The following is a 24,696-nucleotide window of genomic DNA, read 5'->3' as shown; positions in this document are numbered from 1 at the left end:
TATTCAAGGGTTCAGGTATGTATCTACCTTTACTCATCCAGGAGGTTCTTTCAGATAAGCCAACCGTTTCGCTTGCATTATCTATTGGAGCTGACCAGAAGTACTCATCACAGCCATCAACATTGTCTTCGTTAACAATGGCTGTGAGTTCAGCTGTCTGATGTTCGGTTACTCCAGTCACCTTGTATACTTGATTTGGAGTGGTCCGGACCTTCTGATACACAACCGCTTTTTCTGCTAAGATCGGGGACTTTTGTTGGGACAATCGAGCGAACTCCACAGAATTTTCAGAAATAAGATTCTTGTGGTTTTCAGGTTCGCTTTTAACAAATTCTGAGCAGTCAACCGTGTCCTCTACAGAAATTTCACTCATGTTGTCATCCTCGTTAAGCTCAGATGCATTTTCAACATCAATTTTGTTTTCTGAGCTTACGTTGGCGTTCAAAGAGTCAAATTTTTGTATGGTTTCGGTTCTCAGTTTAAGTCTATCATTTTCATCCAAAAGATTTTTGAGCATGTCCTTGTGGTCCTTGGATTTAATGAAGGACTCAATTTTGTCCAGTCCATACATGGAGGTCGGATTGACATCATCAGACGATATAACACTCTCACAATTGTAGGCTTCGGTATCGATTTCATCCTCCTTAAACTCAAGGAAGGGCAAAATCATGCGATGGATCTTTTGGCCTATTTCACAATCTAAGTGAAGCTGAGTAATGTTAGAATAAAGACGTTTTGCAATTAAACAAAAAACATTCCGCTGTTTTAACAACTTTAAATTGTCTCGTTGTAAATAAATGTTTTCATCTTTAATTTTTACTATTTCAGACTCCTTCAACTCTATCCACATTCGCCGCTCCTCACTCTTCGACGCCGCCCTGCTTAATTGACCAGTTAGGTTAGAATTGGTGACTCGAGTTTGAGTTAAGCTACTATCTAGATGAGAAATTCTTGTATTAATGTTTTTTAGTTCTTTCTCATATGAGGATGGTGGTACTTTAGATGAAATGAAAACCGATTGTACCTTCTTTATCAGTTCATCGAGCTCATTGAACTGCTGGCTGAGTGGTTTGGCCGTAAAGCACATGTCCTCCTGCATCTTCGGTCCATCGCTTCCACCATCGGTGTTGTATCCCCTCATTTGAGATAGGTCAGACACCATGAAGCATCTTCCCCCACTGCTCTCCTCCTTTGCCACATAAGCCTTTCCATGGGTAGGCTTCCTCACTTCATCGTCTTCTGAGTCGGTAGACCAAACTTCCGTGCTACCGAACTCATCATCAGCAACCGAACCCTGCACAATAAGAGCATTAATAGAAGGGTTAGCGGTAGACTTCTTCTTTCTCAACTCATCCAGCCGTTTCTGCAACACAACTTCCTCATCCTTTCCATCATCCTTTTCAGCCATCTTCTTAAGCACACAGTCTTTAGCATAGTGGTTTTTCCCACCACAGTAGTAACAGCTTACTCCGGAATCGCCATCCACCTTCGGTTCCTTCTTGGGCTCCTCAACCTTCGGTTCATTGTTCACCTTTTTTGAGCTGTAACTACCCTGCCAGTTTCGGTTTTTATTGCTGGGGAATCTCTTCTTTATGAACCTCTTGGGATTGGATACCATCATGGCATAATCCTCAAACATGAGGTCATACTCCTCCAAGTTGAGGTCTTCATCCTCCATCACAACTTTACTTTTTGATAGGAGGGCCAACGAACCAAGGCTTGAAACGACGTTCTTCTCTTGCAATACAATTTTCTCTTGGGACTTGAGAATACCCACCAGTTTCGCCAAAGAGTATGATTTAAACTGCTCATGGGCTTTGACTGTAGAAACCACTGCTCTCCATTCAGACCTCAGTCCATTTAAGAAAGTAACCTTTTGCTCAATAAGCTTCCTTTCAATATCGTGTTTGATCATCTTGCTGAGAAGATGATTGAAGCGATCGAACGTATGGGTCACCGTTTCTTCGGCTCCTTGCCTGAATTCTCCAAACTCAGATAAGAGCAAGGTTTGGATAGAATGTTCAAGATCTTCGTCTGTAGAGTACAGTTCGCGAAGTCTATCCCAAACTTCCTTTGCCGTCGTGCATGAGCTGACCAACCTAAATGTGTCGGACTGAAGAGCGAATCTGATCAACCTTAACGCCTTGATATTGCACTGGAATTTGTCCTTTTCATCTTGTGCAATATCCTTCACATCCTTTAGCAGATCATTGTACTCCTTTTGTGTCTTAATAGTCCTGGACGTTGCAGAATGAGAAAACGGTCCATTAATGATGGCTTCCCATATGAGGTACCCATTATCCTCAGATCTAATCACGTAGTCTTCGAAGTGATGCGCCCATACTTCATAGTCATGGGTGTATAAGATTGGAATCTTTGTCGTCGAACCGATGCTGTTGGAGATATTAATAGGATTTGATTGCGTCTCGTCCATTATGATCGAAAATACCTGTTCAAAGATCAGACTTGTAATAAAGCAGATTAGGGCAAAACAATAAATATCAAGATACGTCAATAATGAGATGACGGCTCAATAAATATCGATAGTTGCGGAAAAACCCTAATTGAAACCTTTTCACAGAAAAGATGTGTATCGATTACACAGCCTCCTGCTCTGATACCAATTGATGAGATTAAAAACCTTTAATCTATGAAGATCGATTAGATCTTGAACAAGTATGTAAATATAAAACTGTAAAAACACGAAAATAAGAACGAAACAAGATTGAATCAAACGAGTCGAATGATTAAAAAAAATCCTCAGAAGAGCTCGATTAAGAACATCAACTGTAGAGGATTAGAAGGTTACAAGAACGATTAAAGAAACCTGTAATGCTATCGTTAAGCTCTAGAATAATCGCTAAAAACCTTTTCAATCGTTAACCTAATATGCATGCAAGCATATACTTATATATTAAACATAATGGGCTCTCGGTTGGACAGGCCCAAACCGAAATACAAAAAAAATAAACTATCGAGCCCAAGGACGCAACACTTCAAAATAATCTTCAGCCCAACAAAAATGAATATAAATTAATTAAGTTTTTTTACCTGGGAGTCGGGATGTTATAATTCTCCCCCACTAGAGTCAGACTTCTCCCTCAAAGTCATTCTCCGAAAACAGTTCTGGGTGCTGCTCATGGATCTCGGATTCCAGCTCCCAAGTCCACTCAGATGCCTTTCGATGTTGCCACTGAACCTGAACTAAGGGCACCTGTTTATTCCTCAAGACCTTGAGCTACTTATCTAAAATTGCCACCAACTTTTCAATGTAGTTAAGCCGATCATCAACCTGAATATCCTCTAGAGGGACCACTGTTGTCTCGTTGGCTACACACTTCATCAGCTGGGACATATGGAAGGTGTTATGGATCTGGCTTAACTCTACAGGCAGCTCTAACCAATAAGCCACCTTACCTACTTGAGCAATCACTCTGAAAGGACCAATGTATCTAGGGCCCAGCTTTCTCCGCTTTCTAAATCGGATCACCCTTTCCATGGGGATACCTTAAGGAGGACAAAATCACCAACCTGGAATTCTAGTTAGGAACGTCTCCGGTCTGCGTAACTCTTCTGACGACTCTGGGCCGTCAGTAACCTCTGTCTGACTTGATGGATTTGCTTTGTCGTCTTGAGCACTATCTCAGTGCTCCCCATCACTCTCTGCCCGACCTATCCCCAACAGATGGGTGTACGACACCTCCTCCCGTAGAAAAGCTCAAAGGGAGGCATCCCAATACTGGAGTGATGGCTGTTGTTGTATGAAAACTCAGCCAGGGGCAGGTAGGTGTCCCAACTCCCAACGAAATCCAGAATACATGTGCGTAGCATGTACTCGAGCATCTGAATCTTCCGCTTGCTCTGCCCATCTGTCTGCGGGTGATACTCGGTGCTGAAATGCAGCCGGGTGCCCAAATCCTCATAAAATTTCTTCCAGAACCTGGAAGTAAAACGCACATTACGATCTGACATTATCGATGTTGGCACCCCATATGTAACATACACGTTCTGAAATTTTGTATTGTTATTATTAAAAGTGAATAAAATTGAGTGTTAAGTTCTAACAGCTAGTTTTTATTAGAAATGAAGTAAAACTATGTTTAGAATCACTCATAAAATATTGGAAGTCTTATGAGATTCCAATTAAAAGCCAAATAGTGAAATATACCGAAAATATAAAATTTGAAATAAGTAATATTTTATTACTAAAAGCTGTAGATAATCTCGTTAGAAACACGTAGGCGAAAACCTCGTCAAAATCCGAGTTATAACGAAGAAGTTATGACCAATCGAAGATTCGCGACAAAACCGGCACGGTGCCGAATGATGTAAAAAGTGAGTTTTTGATAAACTACTTTTTAGCCTTAGTAATCTAAATGAAAGTTGTAGTATTCGTTAAACCGAGAAGTTCGATAAAAAGAACGCTAAAATCTGACTTCGTATGAGGAAGTTATGATTTTTTGAAGTTTCAGTTTAACAGTAGACAACTAAAAACTCGAATTTTAGATCGAGTGATTTTTAGCCGACACAACCTAAAAGAGAATTGAAGGTCTTGTCATTTGTAGTACAACGGTAAAAAGTCTGACGAAAACGGATGTCGGATGAAGAACTTATGAATTTTTAACGGATTTTTCCTGTCCCGGTCTGTTAAAAGTAATCATATTAAAATTAAAGCAAGAATTAGCCGACGAAGTCTAAACGAAAGTTGTAGAGCATAATTTTAGCTATGCGTGCATATAAAGAACGTCAAAAACAGAGCCCGTATGCGAAAGTTACAGACTTTAGAAGAATTGGGTGCAATTTTCGAGAAATTAAGGATAAGACCCGGAATATTCGTGTGAACAGTACCGACCACGTCACCCTTATCCATCCGAGTCCGAAGCTGCTGCGTGTCGTGCTTTGATTGGACCAAACTTCGGTTAGGAGCTCTTCATAATGCGTGTTTTGGCGTCCGAGGAGACGTCTAAGACGCCTTGCACCAGGCCTCCACCGAGCTGCTTGTTGCTGAGTCACCCCTCGTTGCCACCTGCCTCTTCCGGATCCGGCCACCTAGCCTTCGTAGCTGCTGACGCCTGGCTCCTTCTCGGCCGAACCCTCGCATCTCCTCCGTATAAATACAAGGCCTGTGAGCCTTGCCGAGGAATTTTAGAAAATTGCCATTTTGGCCCCTTTTTCCATATTTTGACTATTTTGACATCCCCCGAAGTCCCGGTGTCAATTTTAACACCCGAAACACGCCCCGAAGTGCCGTGAAGCCCAAAAATTTTATCTTTTCGGTTTTGAAGCTCTACCTTTTTAGAGTCCGTTTTTTAGCTAATTCTCCCGGTTTTCAACAAATAAAGCCATATTTGGAGCCGATATGTTGCTCAAATTACTATTTTAACCCCCGATTATTTTAAGGTGAGTTCAATATATAGGAACAATTGTATGTTATGTGTTGTATGTGCTATGTGCTTTTCAGTGTTATTATTCTGAGTTATTTTCCCGTGTTATTTTTATTCGCTATTTTTAATAGCAAAGTTATACCTTTGACCATGTGATCAGTGAAAGGACTTAGATTCACGGTGGTACTGGTATGTAGCCTCTGGCCATGTAGAACATGTCTCGTAAGAGACTGACTTCTATTCTATGGCATTGGCAAAAGGTTATATAGGAATGGTATGTAGCCTCTGACCATGTAGAGCATGGCTCCGTAAGAGAATGACCTCTATTCTATGGTATTGGCAAATGGTTAGACAGGGTTATAAGCCTGAAATCTACCAAAATGTTAATCAGAAATTATATGTCTTCTGTGCCATTTGGGCCAAAGCTTTATTGATGCTTATCAAGTATTGAAATCGTTATGTCTCATTGATCGTAAATCTTTGAATCAAATCTTGAGTTGATATTGAAAGCCTGACATATGATACGCATATGCTATTATTGTTCTTGTTCCCTTTTGATTCTGTCATATGGGTATATATAAGGCATAAGATTATAATGTATCTATTTATTGAATTCACTAAGCGTTATCGCTTATCCCTCTCAATATTTAACAATTGAAGGTGATGAGTATCCAATATAGTTTTATACTGCTGAAGATTTAGAATAGTTAATACTATTTCTCTGTATTTTAATGTTCATGTATGTATATGAATAGTATATTCCTGGGTAGATATGAAATGTAATAAAACTTAGTCAGTTTGTATCCAATCTTTTGTAATATCTTTATCAATATAAAATATTGTTTTATAAATATGCATGTAGCATGTTTTGAGGAAGTAACTTAAGAATAATGTTGGAATAGTATGAAAGTTTGGGTCTTTCATAAATACAAAAGTTGGGGTCTTTCAATCATGGTATCAGAGCACTGGTTTAAGTGAACTAAATATCACGGATTGGTATTTAGACTTAAACTGTTGGAAGCTCAATATATGAGCTGATTCATAATAAGTATATGGATACAAACCATAGGAAATATTTAAGTGGGGGATTTGGTAGTGATAAACCCTAGTATTCTAAGATGTTAAGTTACTTCAGAATTTTAAGAAAATTAGTTTAAGTGAACTAGGAGTTTTGAGAATTTCTAAGCTTAAGCAAGAATTGTTAAGTAAAGATGATACGATATGTATCTGGTATATTTTAGGTTGAATACCTAATGAAGACAAGCACTAGAATATTAAGAGGAGATATGCCTTATATTCTATTATGTGCTAAATGATAAATGAATATAGCATGCCTTAGGGTGCTTATCTATAATTTCTATTATTTGAGAAAGCTTAAGGTCTGTTGCCGACCTTGGTTTAGAAAATTTTATGTTCAGAATTCTAAGAATTTTCGTAATAGAATTTTTCGAAGTGATAAAGAGACTTATGAGAGTTGAGATCGATAAGTTTATAAACAAACGATCGCGAGATATCGTAAAATAATAAATATGAATTGTTATTGTAATAGGTTTATTAATACCAATAGAGTGGTAATATACATTTAAAGTATGTTTGATATATAATAACATCTTTGGAAGAAAGATGTGCATTTGAAACACGTTTGGGCGAGACAAATGTGTTGGTGCAAATCCACGAAGTTGTTTCCACCGCTGTTCAGATTGAAGCAATGATTGTTTAGAGAGTCATAAGAACCGAAGATGGCGGTCAATACTTCGATACTATCTCAATCAATGTTGTACAAGATTTAGAAGAATTAAAGGAAGGACTAATGAAGTTTTCAGACTCAATAGGCCAAGACTTTGTCAAAAACATTGTGATGTAGTATGTAGTTTGAGTAGTAACCCTATAAAAGATGTTCAGACTTAGTATTTAATAATACTAAGTGATGATTGACTTCTATCCCATCCTTATAGAAGTTCCATTGTGTGTTAAGCCGACTTTAACATACAAGATTGGGATGGTGAATTGAGTCATTTAGTGGTAAATGGTTAAGCAACTTACTTGTCTAAGTAAGGTAGAATGCTTAATTGAAGAAGAAATACACCCATAGTATCGTATGAGAAGAGATGTTGTCGGGCAGGAATGATAGAGAACCAAGTTGAATCTAGTAGAGCTTGCTGAGATGCAGCTATGATGTAGACTTTTTAGGATAGACTCCTATGAAGTAGACTTAGACTTACTCAGATACAAGAATGACGATTTCAAGGAAGAATAATGAAATGAACAAATGTGCATGATGGTTTGCATGAGTTAGAAGATGATGCAGGTAGTAGAAGACCGTTTGTTTCCATGCTGCTAGAGTAAATTTTGGAATAGTGTGTCTTGTAGAGTAGACACTACTCGAGAAAGAATTTATATGAAGAAATGGAAGTAAAATTTCTATCGACCTATGGAAAAGTATTAGGATATATTAAAGCGAGCATATGTATGAGAAGAATCCTAGAAGGCGAGTATAGGTAATCCAATATATGTTTAATAGAAACGTGAAAACCCTAGTTGAGTCTAGGAGAAACTGTTGTATGTATTTGTTTGAGCACATTCATGTGTGATAAGTTGCTTTGTGAAAACTTTTGAATGGTGACTCGGGAACTGCGAGACAATACTTGGGACGAGTATGAGTAGGTGTGAATAGTAGTAGAGGCCTATACTACTGGAAGCACAGGACTCACACTTGGATCAGGAAAAAGTCACAAGGTTACCAAGAAGCCAGTAAATGATTCCGTTTTATTTATGTGTATCGTTACCTTCGATTCGGTAATGACTAAGAAGATAAGTATTGTTCAACTCTGTCATAAAGAATCGAGTCTGATTAGTATAAATCCGCGAAAGGAGGTGATTGGTTCAGAGAACCATGTCTTATATAGTGATAAAACTTCAGTAGGAATACTGAAGAAGTAAATGGTCGAGGTAGTCGATAGAAATATAACAATCTTCATTAAAGAATTGAGCAATCATTAGCCAGAGATGTGACTTGCTCTGTGGTGTTACTGACCACAAGAAATGTTTCTGCCCTACTCTTACTAGTCAAATGGCGGGGAGTCAAGTTTCCGTTCAACAATCAAAGAGTACTCCAACTAAAAAGGAGGAGGTGCCAAAAGCTAAAAGATATGTAGGTCCGAAAGCACGAATTAGAGATACGTGGTACTATTCTTTCTGTTCCAAAGCATCTATGTGTTGATCAAACTCTTTTCATTCTCTTTATTCCATCAACTTGATTTATTTGATCTGATTCTAATACAAGAGTTTGGTTCATTATGTGTATTGTGTGTTATAAATACAAATGTCATTAGAATAAAACCATTCGAGTTGCTATTATAGCAAAAGTAAAGACCTTATCGTGGGTTTAGTTTATAAACCAAGAAGGAGCAGGAGTCTGCAATGAGAATTGAGTTTTAACTCAAAAAATAGGATCGAAAGCCCAATAGAGAATGATGAGCGGGTGTAGGTTTGAGCACCGCTAGTAATTAATAAGTTGAAGAGTTTGACAATCGTTTGGCAAACTAAAAGTTAAATATCGTACATTTTAGATTACCACAAAGGAAGTAAGTTAAAACTCGAATGTTGTGACTCGTAATTTTCTCGTAAACTCTAGATCTACTCACATCTTATTTGATTTCAATGCCTCAGATTCTTTCGTGCCTTATAAATTCGCATATTCTTTTCAAATTTCTTGTTACGCAATTGTCCAATCATTTCATATAGATAACGTAGGAAATATATCATTACTTGCTGATAAAGCCTATAGAGTTAGTGTTATAGGAATTGAAGGTTATAATCTTCCTGCTAACCTAATTCCTATCTTTGATATTATTCTCGACATGGATTGGTTGTTAAAGAACCACGCAGAGCTCTTGTGCTACAAAGAGATGATATGCATCCCTATCGAAAGGGAAGATTCTATTTATGTGTACGGTGAAAATAATAAATTTCTTTCTTAAAAACTCGTAAATTATGTCGAAGGGATATTCTACTTATCCGGCTTATACAGTTAATACCTTGAAAGAGGAGAAGAAAACTGTGAATGGTAACCTTTGGATAATTATCGACTGGCTGATGAAGAGTGCATATATTCTCGCCATACGTGAAACGACTCCATTGGAGAAATACGCGTAAGTTACTTAGACGAAATCATCGTGAGACATGGTGTGCCACTAAAGATTTTTTTTTCTGATCGTGATACTCGCTTCACCTCTCACTTTTGGGCGAGTATGAAGAGTGAATTGGGATCTCGAATTACTCCCAACACAACTTATCATCCTCAGACAAATGATCAGAAGAAGAGAGCAATCCAAATAGTAGAAAATATACTAAAGGTATATAAAGTACTATATGAGAATAAATGTCATACTCAAATATGTTGGCGTGACGTAGGACAGAAGATCTTTGGAGGATCTAAAATGATTCAATACATCACTGACAAGATACAAATTTTGCCGAGAAAGAATGAAAGCAGCCTAGGATCGACAAATGTCCTATGCAGAAAAGAGGAGACGACCCATAGAATTCCGGGTGGATGATTTAGTAATACTGAAGGTATTTCATGAAAAGGCGTTATTCTACTTTGGAAGAAAGAACAGTTAGTAAGCAAGTTTACTACTTGGAATTGCCTGAAGATTTGAAAGATATTCATGAAGTGTTTCATGTGAGCTATCTGTGTAAAGGTTAAGCATATATGATGAAATGGTTCTATTATCCGAGGAGAAACTGGATAATAAGTTAAGTAGAAGAGATCGTAAATGAAAGAACGACTAATTTACATAATAAAGAAATGAAGTTGGTGATTGTCAAGTGGAAGCACCATCGAGGCCCAAATTATACTTGAAAAAAAAAATAAGAATGAAATAAGAGTGAAGTATCCCTAATTGTTTTAATCGTTATGATTTCGGGGACAAAATCCTCAAAAGGGGGATGTATTTGTAACATACACGTTTTGAAATTGTGTATTGTTATTATTAAAAGTGAATAAAATTGAGTGTTGAGTTCTAACAGCTAGTTTTTACTAGAAATGAAGTAAAACTATGTTTAGAATCACTCATAAAATATTGGAAGTCTTATGAGATTCCAATTAAAAGCCAAATAGTGAAATATAGCGAAAATATAAAATTTGAAATAAGTAATATTTTATTACTAAAAGCTGTAGATAATCTCGTTAGAAACACGTAGGCGAAAACCTCGTCAAAATCCGAGTTATAACGAAGAAGTTATGACCAATCGAAGATTCGCGACAAAACCGGCACGGTGCCGAATGACGTAAAAAGTGAGTTTTTGAAAAATTACTTTTTAGCCTTAGTAATCTAGATGAAAGTTGTAGTATTCATTAAACTGAGAAGTTCGATAAAAAGAACGCTAAAATCTGACTTCGTATGAGGAAGTTATGATTTTTTGAAGTTTCAGTTTAGCAGTTGACAGCTAAAAACTCGAATTTTAGATCGAGTGATTTTTAGCCGACACAACCTAAAAGAGAATTGAAGGTCTCGTCATTTTTAGTACAACGGTAAAAATTCTGACGAAAACGGATGTCGGATGAAGAACTTATGAATTTTTAACGGATTTTCCTGTCCCGGTCTGTTAAAAATAATAATATTAAAATTAAAGCCAGAATTAGCCGACGAAGTCTAAACGAAAGTTGTAGAGCATAATTTTAGCTACGCGTGCATATAAAGAATGTCAAAAACGGATCCCGTATGCGAAAGTTACGGATTTTAGAAGAATTGGGTGCAATTTTCGAGAAATTAAGGATAAGACCCGAAATATTCGTGTGAACAGTATCGGCCACGTCACCCTTATCCATCCGAGTCCGAAGCTGCTACGTGTCGTGCTTTGATTGGACCGAAATTCGGTCAGGAGCCCTTCTGAACGCGTGTTTTGGCGTCCGAGGAGACGTCTAAGACGCCTTGCACCAGGCCTCCACCGAGCTGCTTGTTGCTGAGTCACCCCTCGTTGCCACCTGCCTCTTCCGGATCCGGCCACCTAGCCTTCGTAGCTGCTGACGCCTGGCTCCTTCTCGGCCGAACCCTCGCATCTCCTCCGTATAAATACAAGGCCTGTGAGCCTTGCCGAGGAATTTTAGAAAATTGCCATTTTTGGCCCCTTTTTCCATATTTTGACTATTTTGACATCCCCCGAAGCCCCGGTGTCAATTTTAACAACCGAAACATGCCCCGAAGTGACGTGAAGCCCGAAAAATTTATTTTTTCGGTTTTGAAGCTCTACCTTTTTAGAGTCCGATTTTTAGCTAATTCTCCCGGTTTTCAACAAATAAAGCCATATTTGGAGCCGATATGCTGCTTAAATTACTATTTTAACCCCCGATTATTTTAAGGTGAGTTCAATATATAGGAACAATTGTATGTTATCTGTTATATGTGCTATGTGCTTTTCAGTGTTATTATTCTGAGTTATTTTCCCGTGTTATTTTTCTTCGCTATTTTTAATAGCAAAGTTATACCTTTGACCATGTGATCAGTGAAAGGACTTAGATTCACGGTGGTACTGGTATGTAGCCATGTCTCGTAAGAGAATGACTTCTATTGTATGGCATTGGCAAAAGGTTAGATAGGAATGGTATGTAGCCTTTGACCATGTAGGGCATGGCTCCGTAAAAGAATGACCTCTATTCTATGGTATTGGCAAATGGTTAGACAGGGTTATAAGCCTGAAATCTACCAAAATGTTAATCAGAAATTATATGTCTTCTGTGCCATTTAGGCCAAAGCTTTATTGATGCATATCAAGTATTGAAATCGTTATGTCTCATTGATCGTAAATCTTTGAATCAAATCTTGAGTTGATATTGAACGCCTGACATATGATACACATATGCTATTGTTGTTCTTGTTCCCTTTTGCTTCTGTCATATGGGTATATATAAGGCATAAGATTATAATGTATCTATTTATTGAATTCACTAAGCGTTATCGCTTATCCCTCTCAATATTTAACAATTGCAGGTGATGAGTATCCAATATAGTTTTATACTGCTGAAAGATTTAGAATAGTTAATACTATTTCTCTGTATTTTAATGTTCATGTATGTATATGAATAGTAGATTCCTGGGTAGATATGAAATGTAATAAAACTTAGTCGGTTTGTATCCAATCTTTTTTAATCACTTTATCAATATAAAATATTGTTTTATAAATATGCATGTAGCATGTTTTGATGAAGTAACTTAAGAATAATGTTGGAATAGTATGAAAGTTTGGGTCTTTCATAAATACGAAAGTTGGGGTCTTTCACCATGTCGTGCCACCACATCTCGAATGTAGGTCTCGACCAATTTCACTACAGAAGAGCTTTTACTTATAGCCAGGAAGTGAACACGCTTCATCAACCGATCTACAATCACCCATATCGCATCGACACCTCGCACAATCGTCGGTAACTTGGTAATAAAATCCATGGAGATCTATTCCCACTTCCACATGGGAGTCTCCAAACGCTGTAACTGGCCATGGGGACGCTGGTTCTCTGTCTTGAACTGACGACAGGTCAAGCATCTCTTGACTTCTCATGCCACATCCCTCTTCATACAGGGCCATCAATAATCTTTTTTCAAGTCCAAATACATCTTGGTGGCCCTAGGATGGATCGAGAATCTCGACCTATGGGCCTCCTCCATCACAATATGTCGAGCTCCACCCGAATATGGCACCCATATCCGCCCACGGAAGGTCATAAGCCCCCAACTATCAGTCTCAAACTCAGAAATCTGCCCAATCACCCGCTCTCTCTTATGGTTCACTGGTCTCATGGACATCGCTTGGGACTCTCGGTTGGTATCTAAGACTAGAGTCATTACCGTCATTCTCATACACACATCTCGGATCGGAGCACTCGCTGCCCTACGAATCAGCGTATCGACTACCACATTAGACTTGCCAGGGTGATATATAATATCGCAGTCATAGTCTTTCACTACATCCAGCCACCTCCTCTATCTCATATTCAGGTTGGACTGATCCATAAGGTATTTCAGGCTCTTATGGTCCGTGTATATGGTACATCAGACGCCATAAAGATAGTGGCACCAAATCTTGAGGGTGAATACCACCGCCCCCAACTCTAAATCATGGGTGGGATACTTCGTCTTGTGAGGCTTCAACTGCCGCGACACATATGCTATCACATGCCCCCTCTGCATCAATACGACACCCATCCCATATATGCATGCATCACAATAGACTACAAAGTCCTCTACTCCCTCCAGAAGAGTTAACACTGGAGCTTTGCACAACCTTTGGCGAAGAGTCTCGAATGATGCCTGCTGCTCAGGCCCCCAAGTAAAGATAACACCCTTCCTGGTGAATTTGGTGAGAAGAACAACAATCTTGGAGAAATCTTTGATAAACCTCCGATAGTAGCCTAACAGGTCGAGAAACCTCCTGATCTCGGATGGGGATCTCAGCACCTCCCATTGCATAATTACCTCAATCTTGGCCGGGTCGACTAGAATCCCATCCTAGATAACAAGGTGGCCCAAAAACTGGACCTCTCGTAACTAGAAATCACACTTGGAGAATTTGGCATAAAGCCTCTCCATCCTCAACACCCCAAGAATTTCCCATAAATGCTCCTTATGATGTTCCCTAGAACTGGAGTACACCAAAATGCCATCGATGAACAAGATCACCGACCTATCCAACATGGGCCTACACACCCGGTTCATAAGGTCCATGAACGCTGCCGGTGCATTAGTGAGCTCGAAAGGCATCCCCACAAACTCATAATGCCCATAATGAGTACGAAAGGCTGTCTTCTAGATATCCTCCTTGAAGACTCTCATCTGATTATACCCTGATCTCAAATCAATCTTGGAAAACCAAGACGCCTCCTAAAATTGATCAAACAAATCGTCGATCCTTGGTAGTGGATAACGGTTCTTGACCGTCAGCTTGTTCAACTCCCGATAGTCGATGCACATCCGGTGTGTACCATCCTTTTTCTTGACAAAAAGGATCGGCGCTCCGCACGACGATCTACTCGACCTAATGAAACCCTTTACCAACAGCTCCTGGAGCTGCGAGGATAACTCATGCATCTCGGGCAGTGCAAGGCGATAAGGTGCCTTGGAAATAGGCGCCGCCCCCGGAATCAAATCGATCTAGAACTCCACCTGTCTCTTAGGAGGCACACCCAGAAATTCCTCGATGAAAACATCCGGGAACTCACATACTATGGGAACATCAGAAACAGAAGTCGGCCTCTCATTGGCAACCCGTGTATCCATCACACATGCTAAAAAGCCATGCATCCCTGCTGTAGACTCTGCCTTTCCCTAGCGGCAGAGAAAAAAGCTGATCCCGATCTAGTTCCCTCACCATAAACAGTAAGTACTCCCCCACTAGGGTCTCGTATAGTCACCATCTGACGCTCACAGCCAATCACTGCTCCAAACTGGCAAAACCAATCCATGCTCACTATGACACAAACATCACCCATCGCTATCTAGATCTTGTTGGATTTGGTGTCTAAGCCCATAACTATAACTGGGATGTACTTAACCCGATTGTAGCATGGTCCTTTTGGGTTGCCTTCACCAGTGCAATTTGATAGGATGGAGTTTTGAGAATAAGGTTATTTATGATTTATTAATATATTACAAGTATAATATATTAATACGAAATCATATTATTTAATTAGTATTGATCAAGAATTAATTTAGAATTAATTTTGTGATCAAAAGAGACTAATTAAATATATGGGGATTGATTATCTAAATCAATTATTCTTATAGTATGGGCTAATGATCCATGATTATATAGGATGTGCTAAACCAATGAGATAATCCATGGATAGTCCATGGAGGTTAACCCATGGAACCAAAGTAATATGAAAGGTCATTAGAGTTTACAAGGTGTAACCCTAACATTTGCTACACTATAAATAAACCCCCGTAGAGCCAAAAACGGTTGCCACAATATTCTTGGAGAGTGTGTATTGATTTTGTGCTAAATAACTTATTCTCTCAAGCCTCCTCTTGCATATTGGTATTTATGAACCATTAGAGGCATCGCACTTGAGGTGCTCAAGCTTTCAAAGGTCAAGAACTATAATTCCTTTTAAGAGGTAAGTCATCTAACTAGTTGTATTGTTCAGTTAACAATTTGTATGCTAGTTAGGATATATGCTTTGGAAAATGAAAATATGCATGTGTAATTAGAGAAAACATAGATCCAAAGCATTTAGGGTTGCATGTGCACCATAGGAGTGTTATAGTGCTCAAAACCCAACCGTGGTATCAGAGCCTAGGGTTGTTTTCTGTTATACTTGATGCTTGTTAATTTTCAAAGTTGAAAAAAAAATCGATTTTCTGGCCTCTGACTGGTGAACTCGCCGAGTCCACTCAGTAACAAGGGCAACTCGACGAGTCAGTTCATGTACTCGTCGAGTCCATGTCTCTGGTTGTTGAATTTCGAGTTTTCTCGGCCTAGATTGGATTGGTATCACTACTACAGACTGTTTTACATCATTAAATCTGTTTTTTATGATATGGTAGTGATTATGCTCATCCAATCACAAGATAATTGTCAAAGTTTTAAGATAATTGTTGTTTTATATGATAAACAAAGTTGCATGCAAATTGTTGACTTGATATTATCTTGTTTATGAGTTTAGATAGATCAATCTTGAATTATATGATAATTTTAGTTGTTGAAAATTGATCTAAATGAATTTTAATGACCTCCATAACTTATCCTCAAGTTATGGAAAATGAAAAGTCTCATCTTTAAAAATGCATTAAACCCATAAGTTATGAATTCCAAGAGTCATCAAAAGATAGTTGTCAAAGTTATTATGATAGTTATTAGTTTATATGTTAAGCTAATTACTTGTATCATTTGATTTGAAACTATTTTGCCTTATGAGTTAGTTTAGATCATGATTAAAAATTATATGATAATTTTCCTTGATAGAATTGATCTAAATGTTCTTTATTGAGTTCCATAACTTTTCCTCAAGTTATGAAACATGAAAAGTCTTATCATAAATATTTTAATAAACTCCATAACTTGTCCTTAAGTTATGGAAAATCAAGAGCCTTTTCATAAAACCAACATTGAACTCATAAGTTATTGAAATGAAGAGTTTTGACAAGTTTCAAAACTTGCCCTCAAGTTTTGGAATTCGTAAAGTCTCACTAATGAAACTTTAATTCCAAATCCTAGAGTTTTAAAAGTTAAAATCCAACTCTTATACTTTATAATATTATAAATTTAATATATATATATATATATATATATATATATATATATATATATATATATATAATACAAGCTGATCTTACCATTAGTAGGCCTCATTCACGAAGCCGGTCTATAAGGGGGGGGGGGTGGTATAAGGTTACTGACTATAAAATGGTGGTTTAATGGGTGTCCACTCTCACCCACCGCTTCGTTGACTGGTGGAGGGCCGTTAGCCGAACGGGTAGGATAGGACATTAATTCTCCCTCATTAAAAGTATAATGATAAATATAAAGTAACTAAACTTTTATTAAATTCCCAATCTTTGTTTCTTTAGGAAAATGTGAAAGTGGTGCTAATCCATGAAATTACACTTTGCACCTTGTCAAGTCGTTAGTGGAGCATGTATGGTTAACCGGCACACTAATCTGGGACTGATAATGTGTGGCAAAGGGTAGCTTGATGTTAATCATAGATCAATGGAGCGTGTGTGGTTAACCGACACATTGGTTAGGTGATTTGTAACATTGAGTGTACCATGGTAATTTGCATGGTTATTCATACCTTGTTTGTGATCCTCGGCATCCCAGTTACAAACTTGAAGGGCACAATCGAGAGTTAAACATGCCATTGAAAAGTTCAATGAATCTCAAAGGATCTAGGAATTTCAATCCAATTAAAACTTAATAATCCATTTTGTTTTTTCATGGTGGAAGTTGGTAAATCGTCATTTACCTAGCTTCAAATATTTTACAATTGGATTACGACATCCCTTTCCGCAATTGTAAAATATTGTGTTGGGTCCTAGGCTTAATATTTTTTTGGGTGTTATATTAAGGACTTAAATAAACTATCTTGAATTTATCCCTTTATAGATGTCTAGGTTAGACAACTATGGTCTTCCCAAATCTGTTGGAAAAGGCTTTCCACATGAAGATGATATTCCATAATATCATACTTCACTTCCTCCACCTCCTCCAATTATTCTCCCTGACCCACATGTTCGAAGACTTGAAAAGTTCAAGGTCACTCAGGCCCTATTGGTGAGCAAACATGAAGATGGAAGATCTGTGTGTGCACATGTCTTGAAGATGAAGTCACACATTGACAAGCTAGGAATGTTAGGAGTCGATGTCTCAAGGAAGTTGGCTATTGACTTGGTTCTTCAGTCACTTCCCGAGTCGTATAGTCAGTTTGTTAAAGACTACTATATGACAGACCGCGACGTGACCCTTATTGATCTTACCTATTTTCTTATTGCTGCTGAGTCTGCAATGATTTGGCGCACTGGTAAAGCAAATTTGATTGGAAGATCTACTTCCCAAACTTCCATGGACATTGACAATAGAAACATTGGAAGTCCAGAAAAGATTTCTCTTTCCAAGGGAAAAGGAAAATCTATGTCTGAGATTGTCCCGTGTACCATTCCCAAAAAGTACATATTTTTTATTGCCAAGAGAAGGGGCATTGATTGCGAAGCTGCCGTATCTACCTGAAGGATTATAAGAATGGTAAGGTCAAAAATTTTGACTCTGCTTCAGGTAAGTTAACTATGTAACTCTATTTAGTTCCTATTGGTAGATTCTTAATACATGATGCGATAAGATTACACTTTGATGTTTTGTAGGATCAAAGGAAGCTTAAAGGAAAGGCATGCAGATTCTGATCGCGAAGAGATGGATTTCGATCGCGTGGTTCGATGATCGGATTTTTGAGTTGCTGCTTAAGAGTTATGATAGATTGCTGCGAAATTTGTAATAACATAGTTTTCACTTGTAATTGCATTGTAAGGAAATTTTTTTTTCCGTTATTATATAAATAAAGAAAAAATTATTTTATCTTATTTTATATTTCCTTGCAATGGCATATGTGAAAATTGATGTTTGTATTTTCAATAATATGGATTTGATTCTTTCGTTTGTGGCAGTGTCTAAATTTACCAAATAAGGAAAGATTCTCATCACCCAAGTTTTAATTGGACAGAAACTTGGGATCATGGAACTTGTATTGTATGATGAATGAGAACCTTCATCTTTGGGAAATTAGGATTGATTCCTTGTTCACATACATAGGTGAGTTAAGTGAAGGACTAGGGGATCGGGTACACTTGATTGTGTGCTGGTCAGGTCCACCACAAAGAATGATAAGACTATTCATTATGGTTTACTAAAGTTAGTAAATATGGTTATGCTTACAATATTAAGTATAATTCTGAGTCATTGAAAAGTGTCATTGTATACCAGAACGAATAAGAAGAATCAAAGTCGGCAGAAAGATAAAAGTTTCTCCAATCTGAAATGATGGGAGAGTACTTGAGTATCATGTTTTATGATCATCTTAATGATTATGAAAAAACATATCACAATTTGATCCTCTAAGGACGCCTTAGTGCACTTGTTTAGCTAAGAAGAGGAATCAAGAATTGTTGAAATGGTTAAATCAATTAAGATGAATCATACATCATTCCAAAATCAAATCTTAGAGTCATACTCCAAGATAGTATATTGAGTGACATATCAACAAATGTAGAGTAAAATGTTTTCTACTCTTGTACATTTGAAATTGGTATGTTGTAATGTTTTGGATAAAACAAAGATCAACTAAGACCGATTGTCAAAAGTGTTTGTCTTGATAAGAAATCGCACTAAATCTTGAATATTTGTTTGTCAAGTAATGTTTCTTGACAGAGAGAAACTTATATGTCAAGAGGTCAGTGGGAGTCTTAAAGATCTTGAAAAGTTTTAAGAACTAATAAAGAGTCAACCTATTGTTAATCACTAGCACACGACTTGAGGTTTGTAACCTATCGTGTTGACATATTCTTATTTTTGTGCCCATTCCAGTTGGTTGACTATGCATGTGAGTTCTATGGGTTCTCAATTGTTTGCATTACAACCTGGAAGCAATGGTAGGCCCTTGTGCTGCCAGGTGGCATGGAATTAAGATTGAACAAGTTCAGTCCATATGAGTTTGGATTTGTCACTAACCTTGTCTTGTGATTATGGTTTTGACAAATTCACATGGATAGGAACACATACACCATAAAAATCTAAGTGTCATAAGTTATTTCTCCATTTCATGAAAAAGTTTGTGAGGAAACGCTTTCACTAAGTAGATTTTAAAGAGTTAGCAATTGTGATATTTGCCTTCTCAAATTCGATTATGACTATGGCATCCCTATTTATAGTCTGAATTGTGAGAAATGGCAAAAGGTCTAAACATTTGAGACTTATTGCTGTAAGTTCTAAAATTATTTAGACACACATATGGGATTTCTAATAAAAGGTGTGCGAGCTTAGATAAAGGCTTATCGAAGCATCTCGTGTCAGAAATCTGAACTTCGGTAAGAAAATCAATAAAGTCTTGATTTCTAGAAGTCCAGCTGATTTCTATATTTATGTCACAGCTAGTGGGAGCATAAATGTTATGCAAGTAAAAAAATAATTGTTATGCTAGTGGGAGCATAATTATTATGGTAAATGTTTCAAGTTAGCAATGTTAATTATAGAAAACAAAGTTTTTAATTCGCAAAGTTGCAGGGTTGAAAAGTTGTTTTGCTATAATTAAGGGATAGGAACTTATACTTCATTTCAATTCTAAAAGTTTAGATTGAGATTTTAATTAAATTTAGTCAAGGATTTATATGAATACCATGTTGAAATGCTTCAACATTGGAAATTATATATATCGAAATATTATAGCAAAAGACTGGTCAAGTATCATGTCTTTATGTAAGACATTATGAATTGTATCCTATATGCTTTGGGTATAGGATCGATTGCATATGCTATAATATTCATGTGTTCTATTTTTCCAAATGCCTAGGGCATTAAGAGGGAAAAAGGACTAGAACTAGATATGACTAAAGATATTAAACAACTGCTAAGAACAATCCAAGGTTCGCCAAAGATTGGTTGCTTATGGATAGTTGGAGGTATAAAATGGATGAACCATATTGACATTATTATGAATAGACAAGATTCTATTAAAATTGAGTTGTCATATGGAAAATATGGAAATGTTTCCATAATGGGAGTTGGATGTCAAGAATCTATGAGAAAGTTAGAAACTTTTATGCAAGAAGGATGTTCAAAGGAATGTACTTTAAATATGAGACATCGAATATATGGAATTTTCTTGTAACAATCTCCAATGGAAAGTTTTGTAATTAACAATGTCTCTGTGACTTGTATACATAGTCATTACAAAAGGATCACTGCATATAAGTTTAGAATCTAACAAACTACAGTAAGTGGCAAGAACTTGGTATTCTTACGCTTACGATAAGGATTTGGAATTGTGAAATGAGTATCGTTGGAAATGATTACAACTGATCTATTTCACAATGTAAGGACCGTAGGTAAACATAGTGTGCATGCTTAGAGCATGGGATATCTATTGTTTTAATTCAAGTATTAGATGATAAATCGAAACAATATACAATGAATAATGTGTAATCAATATAGTGATTAAATAAAACATGTTTTATTTACACTCAAAAGTTTTGGGGCCATATGGGATTACTATTATTCTTGTGTTTCACTTTGCATGTTTTGACTTCCTGAATAATAAGATTATTCAAACCATCCACAATCGATCATACTTTGGAAGTAGGTAATGAGGCTAGACTGTCATGAGATGGCTTGTAGATTGTCTAAGGCGTTAGACATTGCAAAAGTTTGCTACACCATTCACGAGTGCTCCTGAAATAAGATTTGAGTGTTGGATTCAACCCGCGCTCACCTGAATCACTTCATGGAATTTATCATGAGTGATTGTGAGACGATAATATCATATAATCTTCAAACTAAGATATATGAGTTGTTGAATACGAGTTGGTTGTGTATTGATGATACAAAAACGAATCAGTAACTTTGTTAGAACAAAAGTTCTTTAAGGATCGTTAGATTCTATGCAAGCAAACAATTATAAGAGTAAATAAGAACACGAGAATGTCTTTGAATGTGTCGAATGATTATAACTTTAACACCTCAGAAGAGCTCGACTAAGAACTTCGACTGTAGAGATGTTTAGGGTTACAAAATAATGAACATAATTAATGACTTCTAAAATACGCATACATGCATGCATATTTATACTATAACCCTACAAGATAATCACGGATGGACAGGCCCAATTCGGATACAAAACATGAGGCCCATGACCCAACATTAAAAGACTCTACAATCTCCCCCTTTGCGTCTTTGGAGCCGAAACCTCAATTCTGTTTAGCAACATAAGTCTTCTTCATAGTCTTGAGCACTCTTGGTATGACAGCCAGAAGATGATAGCGAAACGTAATGTACCAACGAAGCATATCCGTAAAGTTCTTCTTATCTGCTTTAGAGTTCTGCTTGCACCGATGAATTATGTTGATTATGTGCTCCAAGCAGTCATATGAAAACAAGTGTTTATCTAGAAGAGCGAAAAGAAACCTGTGAGCTTCACCTTTGGTAAACATCACTGTTAGATGTGTTGAATCAATCTGGCCTATCTTCATCTTGTCAACATCTCCTGGTTTCGGTGTAGGCTTCACAGTAGGCTTTTTGTTCATAACCTTCGCAATCTCCTGATCCATAGTTGCAACTTCATAGATGTACGAGGCCAAAATTCTCTTTAAGTGTTCTAGAATCGGCTCATATTCCGTCGGATTAGTGAGCAGAATGTTGTATAGTAAAATCCAATCATGGGGATTGAGATTAGGAAGGTCTGCAAGAGAGATAGTCGACACTGTGTTTGCTGTACCACGAGTAATCTTGAAATTGACATTGATAAATCTCCCAGCAGGTGAAGGTTTGAGAACCTTGACTGTAATGATCTTCTGTGCACTCCAAGTCAAGTACTGCGGTTGCCCATACTTCAGATAAAAGTCAATCAACTCACGGTCAACCTTCGGATGAGGAAAAGGAACCTCAGCAGTTGAATCAAAACAATGGAATGTGAACGCCTTCTTTGTAATTGGCATGTCAAACTGCGAGTCCTTTGAATTATCACAGTCAAACGAGGTAATAGGTTCCAACCAATAAACTGATGGAAACTCTATAGCTTGATTGACAAGTACTTCTTTCGTCCATAAGGGAAACAAGGCCTTTTTACAGTTCAAGGCTTCTTCTTCTTCTTCCTTGTTTCTCCTTTCCTGCTCCTCTGCTTCCTTCGCAACTTTCAAATTTTCATTCAGCTCTCGGTCTCTCTTCTTTCTCTAGAGAGCCTCAACAATTGTTTCTTCCACATGACTTTCACTATCATCAGCGGTCTCCTTTTGCTTTTCATGTGGACCAGAACCTGAAGCTACATTATCCTTCAGTTCGGTTGTGACTTTGACTTCTGGGTTTATAGTTTCTGTTTCTGTTTTCACAGTCACTTTCGGTTGATCAACACGAGCACCTTCTCCCCCTTGTTTCGGAGGGATGGACCTCTCAGAAACACCCTTCATTTCATGGAGCATTGCAAGGGCAGGAAGCAATTTGGTGGTAAGATGATTTTTGATGGTGAGAGTGAGAATGGGATCATGAGCACCAAGGAGATTGGTCAACATGTCCTTTACATCTCCTGCATAGCTTCGAAATACAACCCGTTCTGTCTTTAATAAAGAAATTTCTTTTTCTGCTTGGGCTAGCTGCACCTTCTGGACTTCAATAGTAGATGCTTGTTTGGCAAGATCTGCCTTCAGAGCACTTTCGGTTTCCAGGTCAGCGTGAAGAGAGGCAAAACAAGAATTCACTAAAATTAAAAAGGAAGTGTTCTCGGTTTGGATAGATGAACGCACAACTTCAAACTTGGTGCTTTCTTCCTGAAGGGACTTAGAAAATGAATCCACAGAAGCTTGTACTTTAGTTGCACTTGTATCATCATGACTTTTCAATGATTGAAGAAAAATCTGAGTTGTATGAACAATCTCAGTAACATCATTAGTTGCCTTTTTACAAGAAGAAGTAGACTCATCAATAGCTTTAGTAGATTTCTCAATTGACGTTGTGTATTGTTCTATGGCAGTCTCCACGAAAGCTTTAAGAACCACACCACTATAAGCCTTGATGTCTTCAAGCAAACGATCCAACTTTTCATGAATGCTCTGTAAATGTTGGCTGTTGAGAGGAGCATCATTGTCTTCATCAGATGGAAGCCGATGTGGACTGAAGTATGTAGAGTCATACTCATCATTCTCTCCACCGAGAGTGGCACTGGAATCGGTTGAGTTGGTAGGTGAAAGAGGTTTAGTGGGGACTGGAGTTTTAGTTGTAGTAGTTGCCCCCGTATCAGATACGTTGACTCCCACTGTTGGGTCAGGAATAGTAGTGGTAGTTGATTGTGAAATTATAGGAGGTGGTAATGGAGATGTAGAAATTGGAATAGTAGTAACTGGTGGAGGTGGTGGTAAAGAAGTCGTTGGTTGTGAAGTAGTGGATGAAGGATCAATAGGAACCGAAACCGGAAGAGTTTGTTTCGGTGATGGAGGTGGAGTAGGAATGTTGTCATGAATAGGTTCGATTGGAGTTGGGGATCTGGGAGGTGTTTTACCTCTCGGTGATTCATGATTACCCTCCTCTTCTTCAACATACTTCTCAATTTCTGAGCCAGGAGGAGTTAGACTCTTGGGTCTTCTTGCCATTTTCTTAAGCTTCTTGGGATTGAAAGAATCTCCTTTTTTAGAATTTCGCTTGTGTGACTTAGAGCCTTTAGACTTATCCTCCTCTGTGGGTTCCTTCTTCGTGGTAGTGCATTTTCCTTTGTTGCCAGGCTTGTCCATAGATTCTAGGGCAACCTTCTATTCTGGAGTAAGGACTCTCGGTCCCGTGGGAGTCAGTTTTCTGTATTTCGCCATAACATGACTTTCAGCGGAGACACAATGGTACATAGATTCAGGAATTGAGCCATTGTGAGGGAACTTGATCGGATCATAGATGATGATCTTCTTCGTGTGAAACGTAGCAATAGACGCGACTAGGACATCCTTCATCACAGGAATGTCCAAAGTGTTAATCGCCCTTCTTGTAATAAGAGTCCAAAAGCGTCCAGAAGAAATCTCTGAATGTCTCATAGAAGTATTGAGACTCTGCACTACTTGAGACCAGATAATCGTCCCAT

General features: G+C 37.8%; 1 protein-coding gene across 1 annotated transcript; it reads right to left on the bottom strand.

Moving 5' to 3' along the window:
• Positions 1 to 22,810: 22,810 nt before the first annotated feature.
• Positions 22,811 to 24,358, bottom strand: LOC111882859 (flocculation protein FLO11-like). The gene has a single exon (XM_023879231.1). It carries the CDS (start codon positions 24,356 to 24,358, stop codon positions 22,811 to 22,813), a length of 1,548 nt encoding a protein of 515 aa, XP_023734999.1.
• Between the last annotated feature and the right edge of the window lie 338 nt (positions 24,359 to 24,696).

This window comes from Lactuca sativa, chromosome 1, assembly GCF_002870075.4.
Source record: "Lactuca sativa cultivar Salinas chromosome 1, Lsat_Salinas_v11, whole genome shotgun sequence".
Classification (NCBI taxonomy): domain Eukaryota; kingdom Viridiplantae; phylum Streptophyta; class Magnoliopsida; order Asterales; family Asteraceae; genus Lactuca; species Lactuca sativa.
This window is presented reverse-complemented; position numbering and strand designations above follow the sequence as displayed.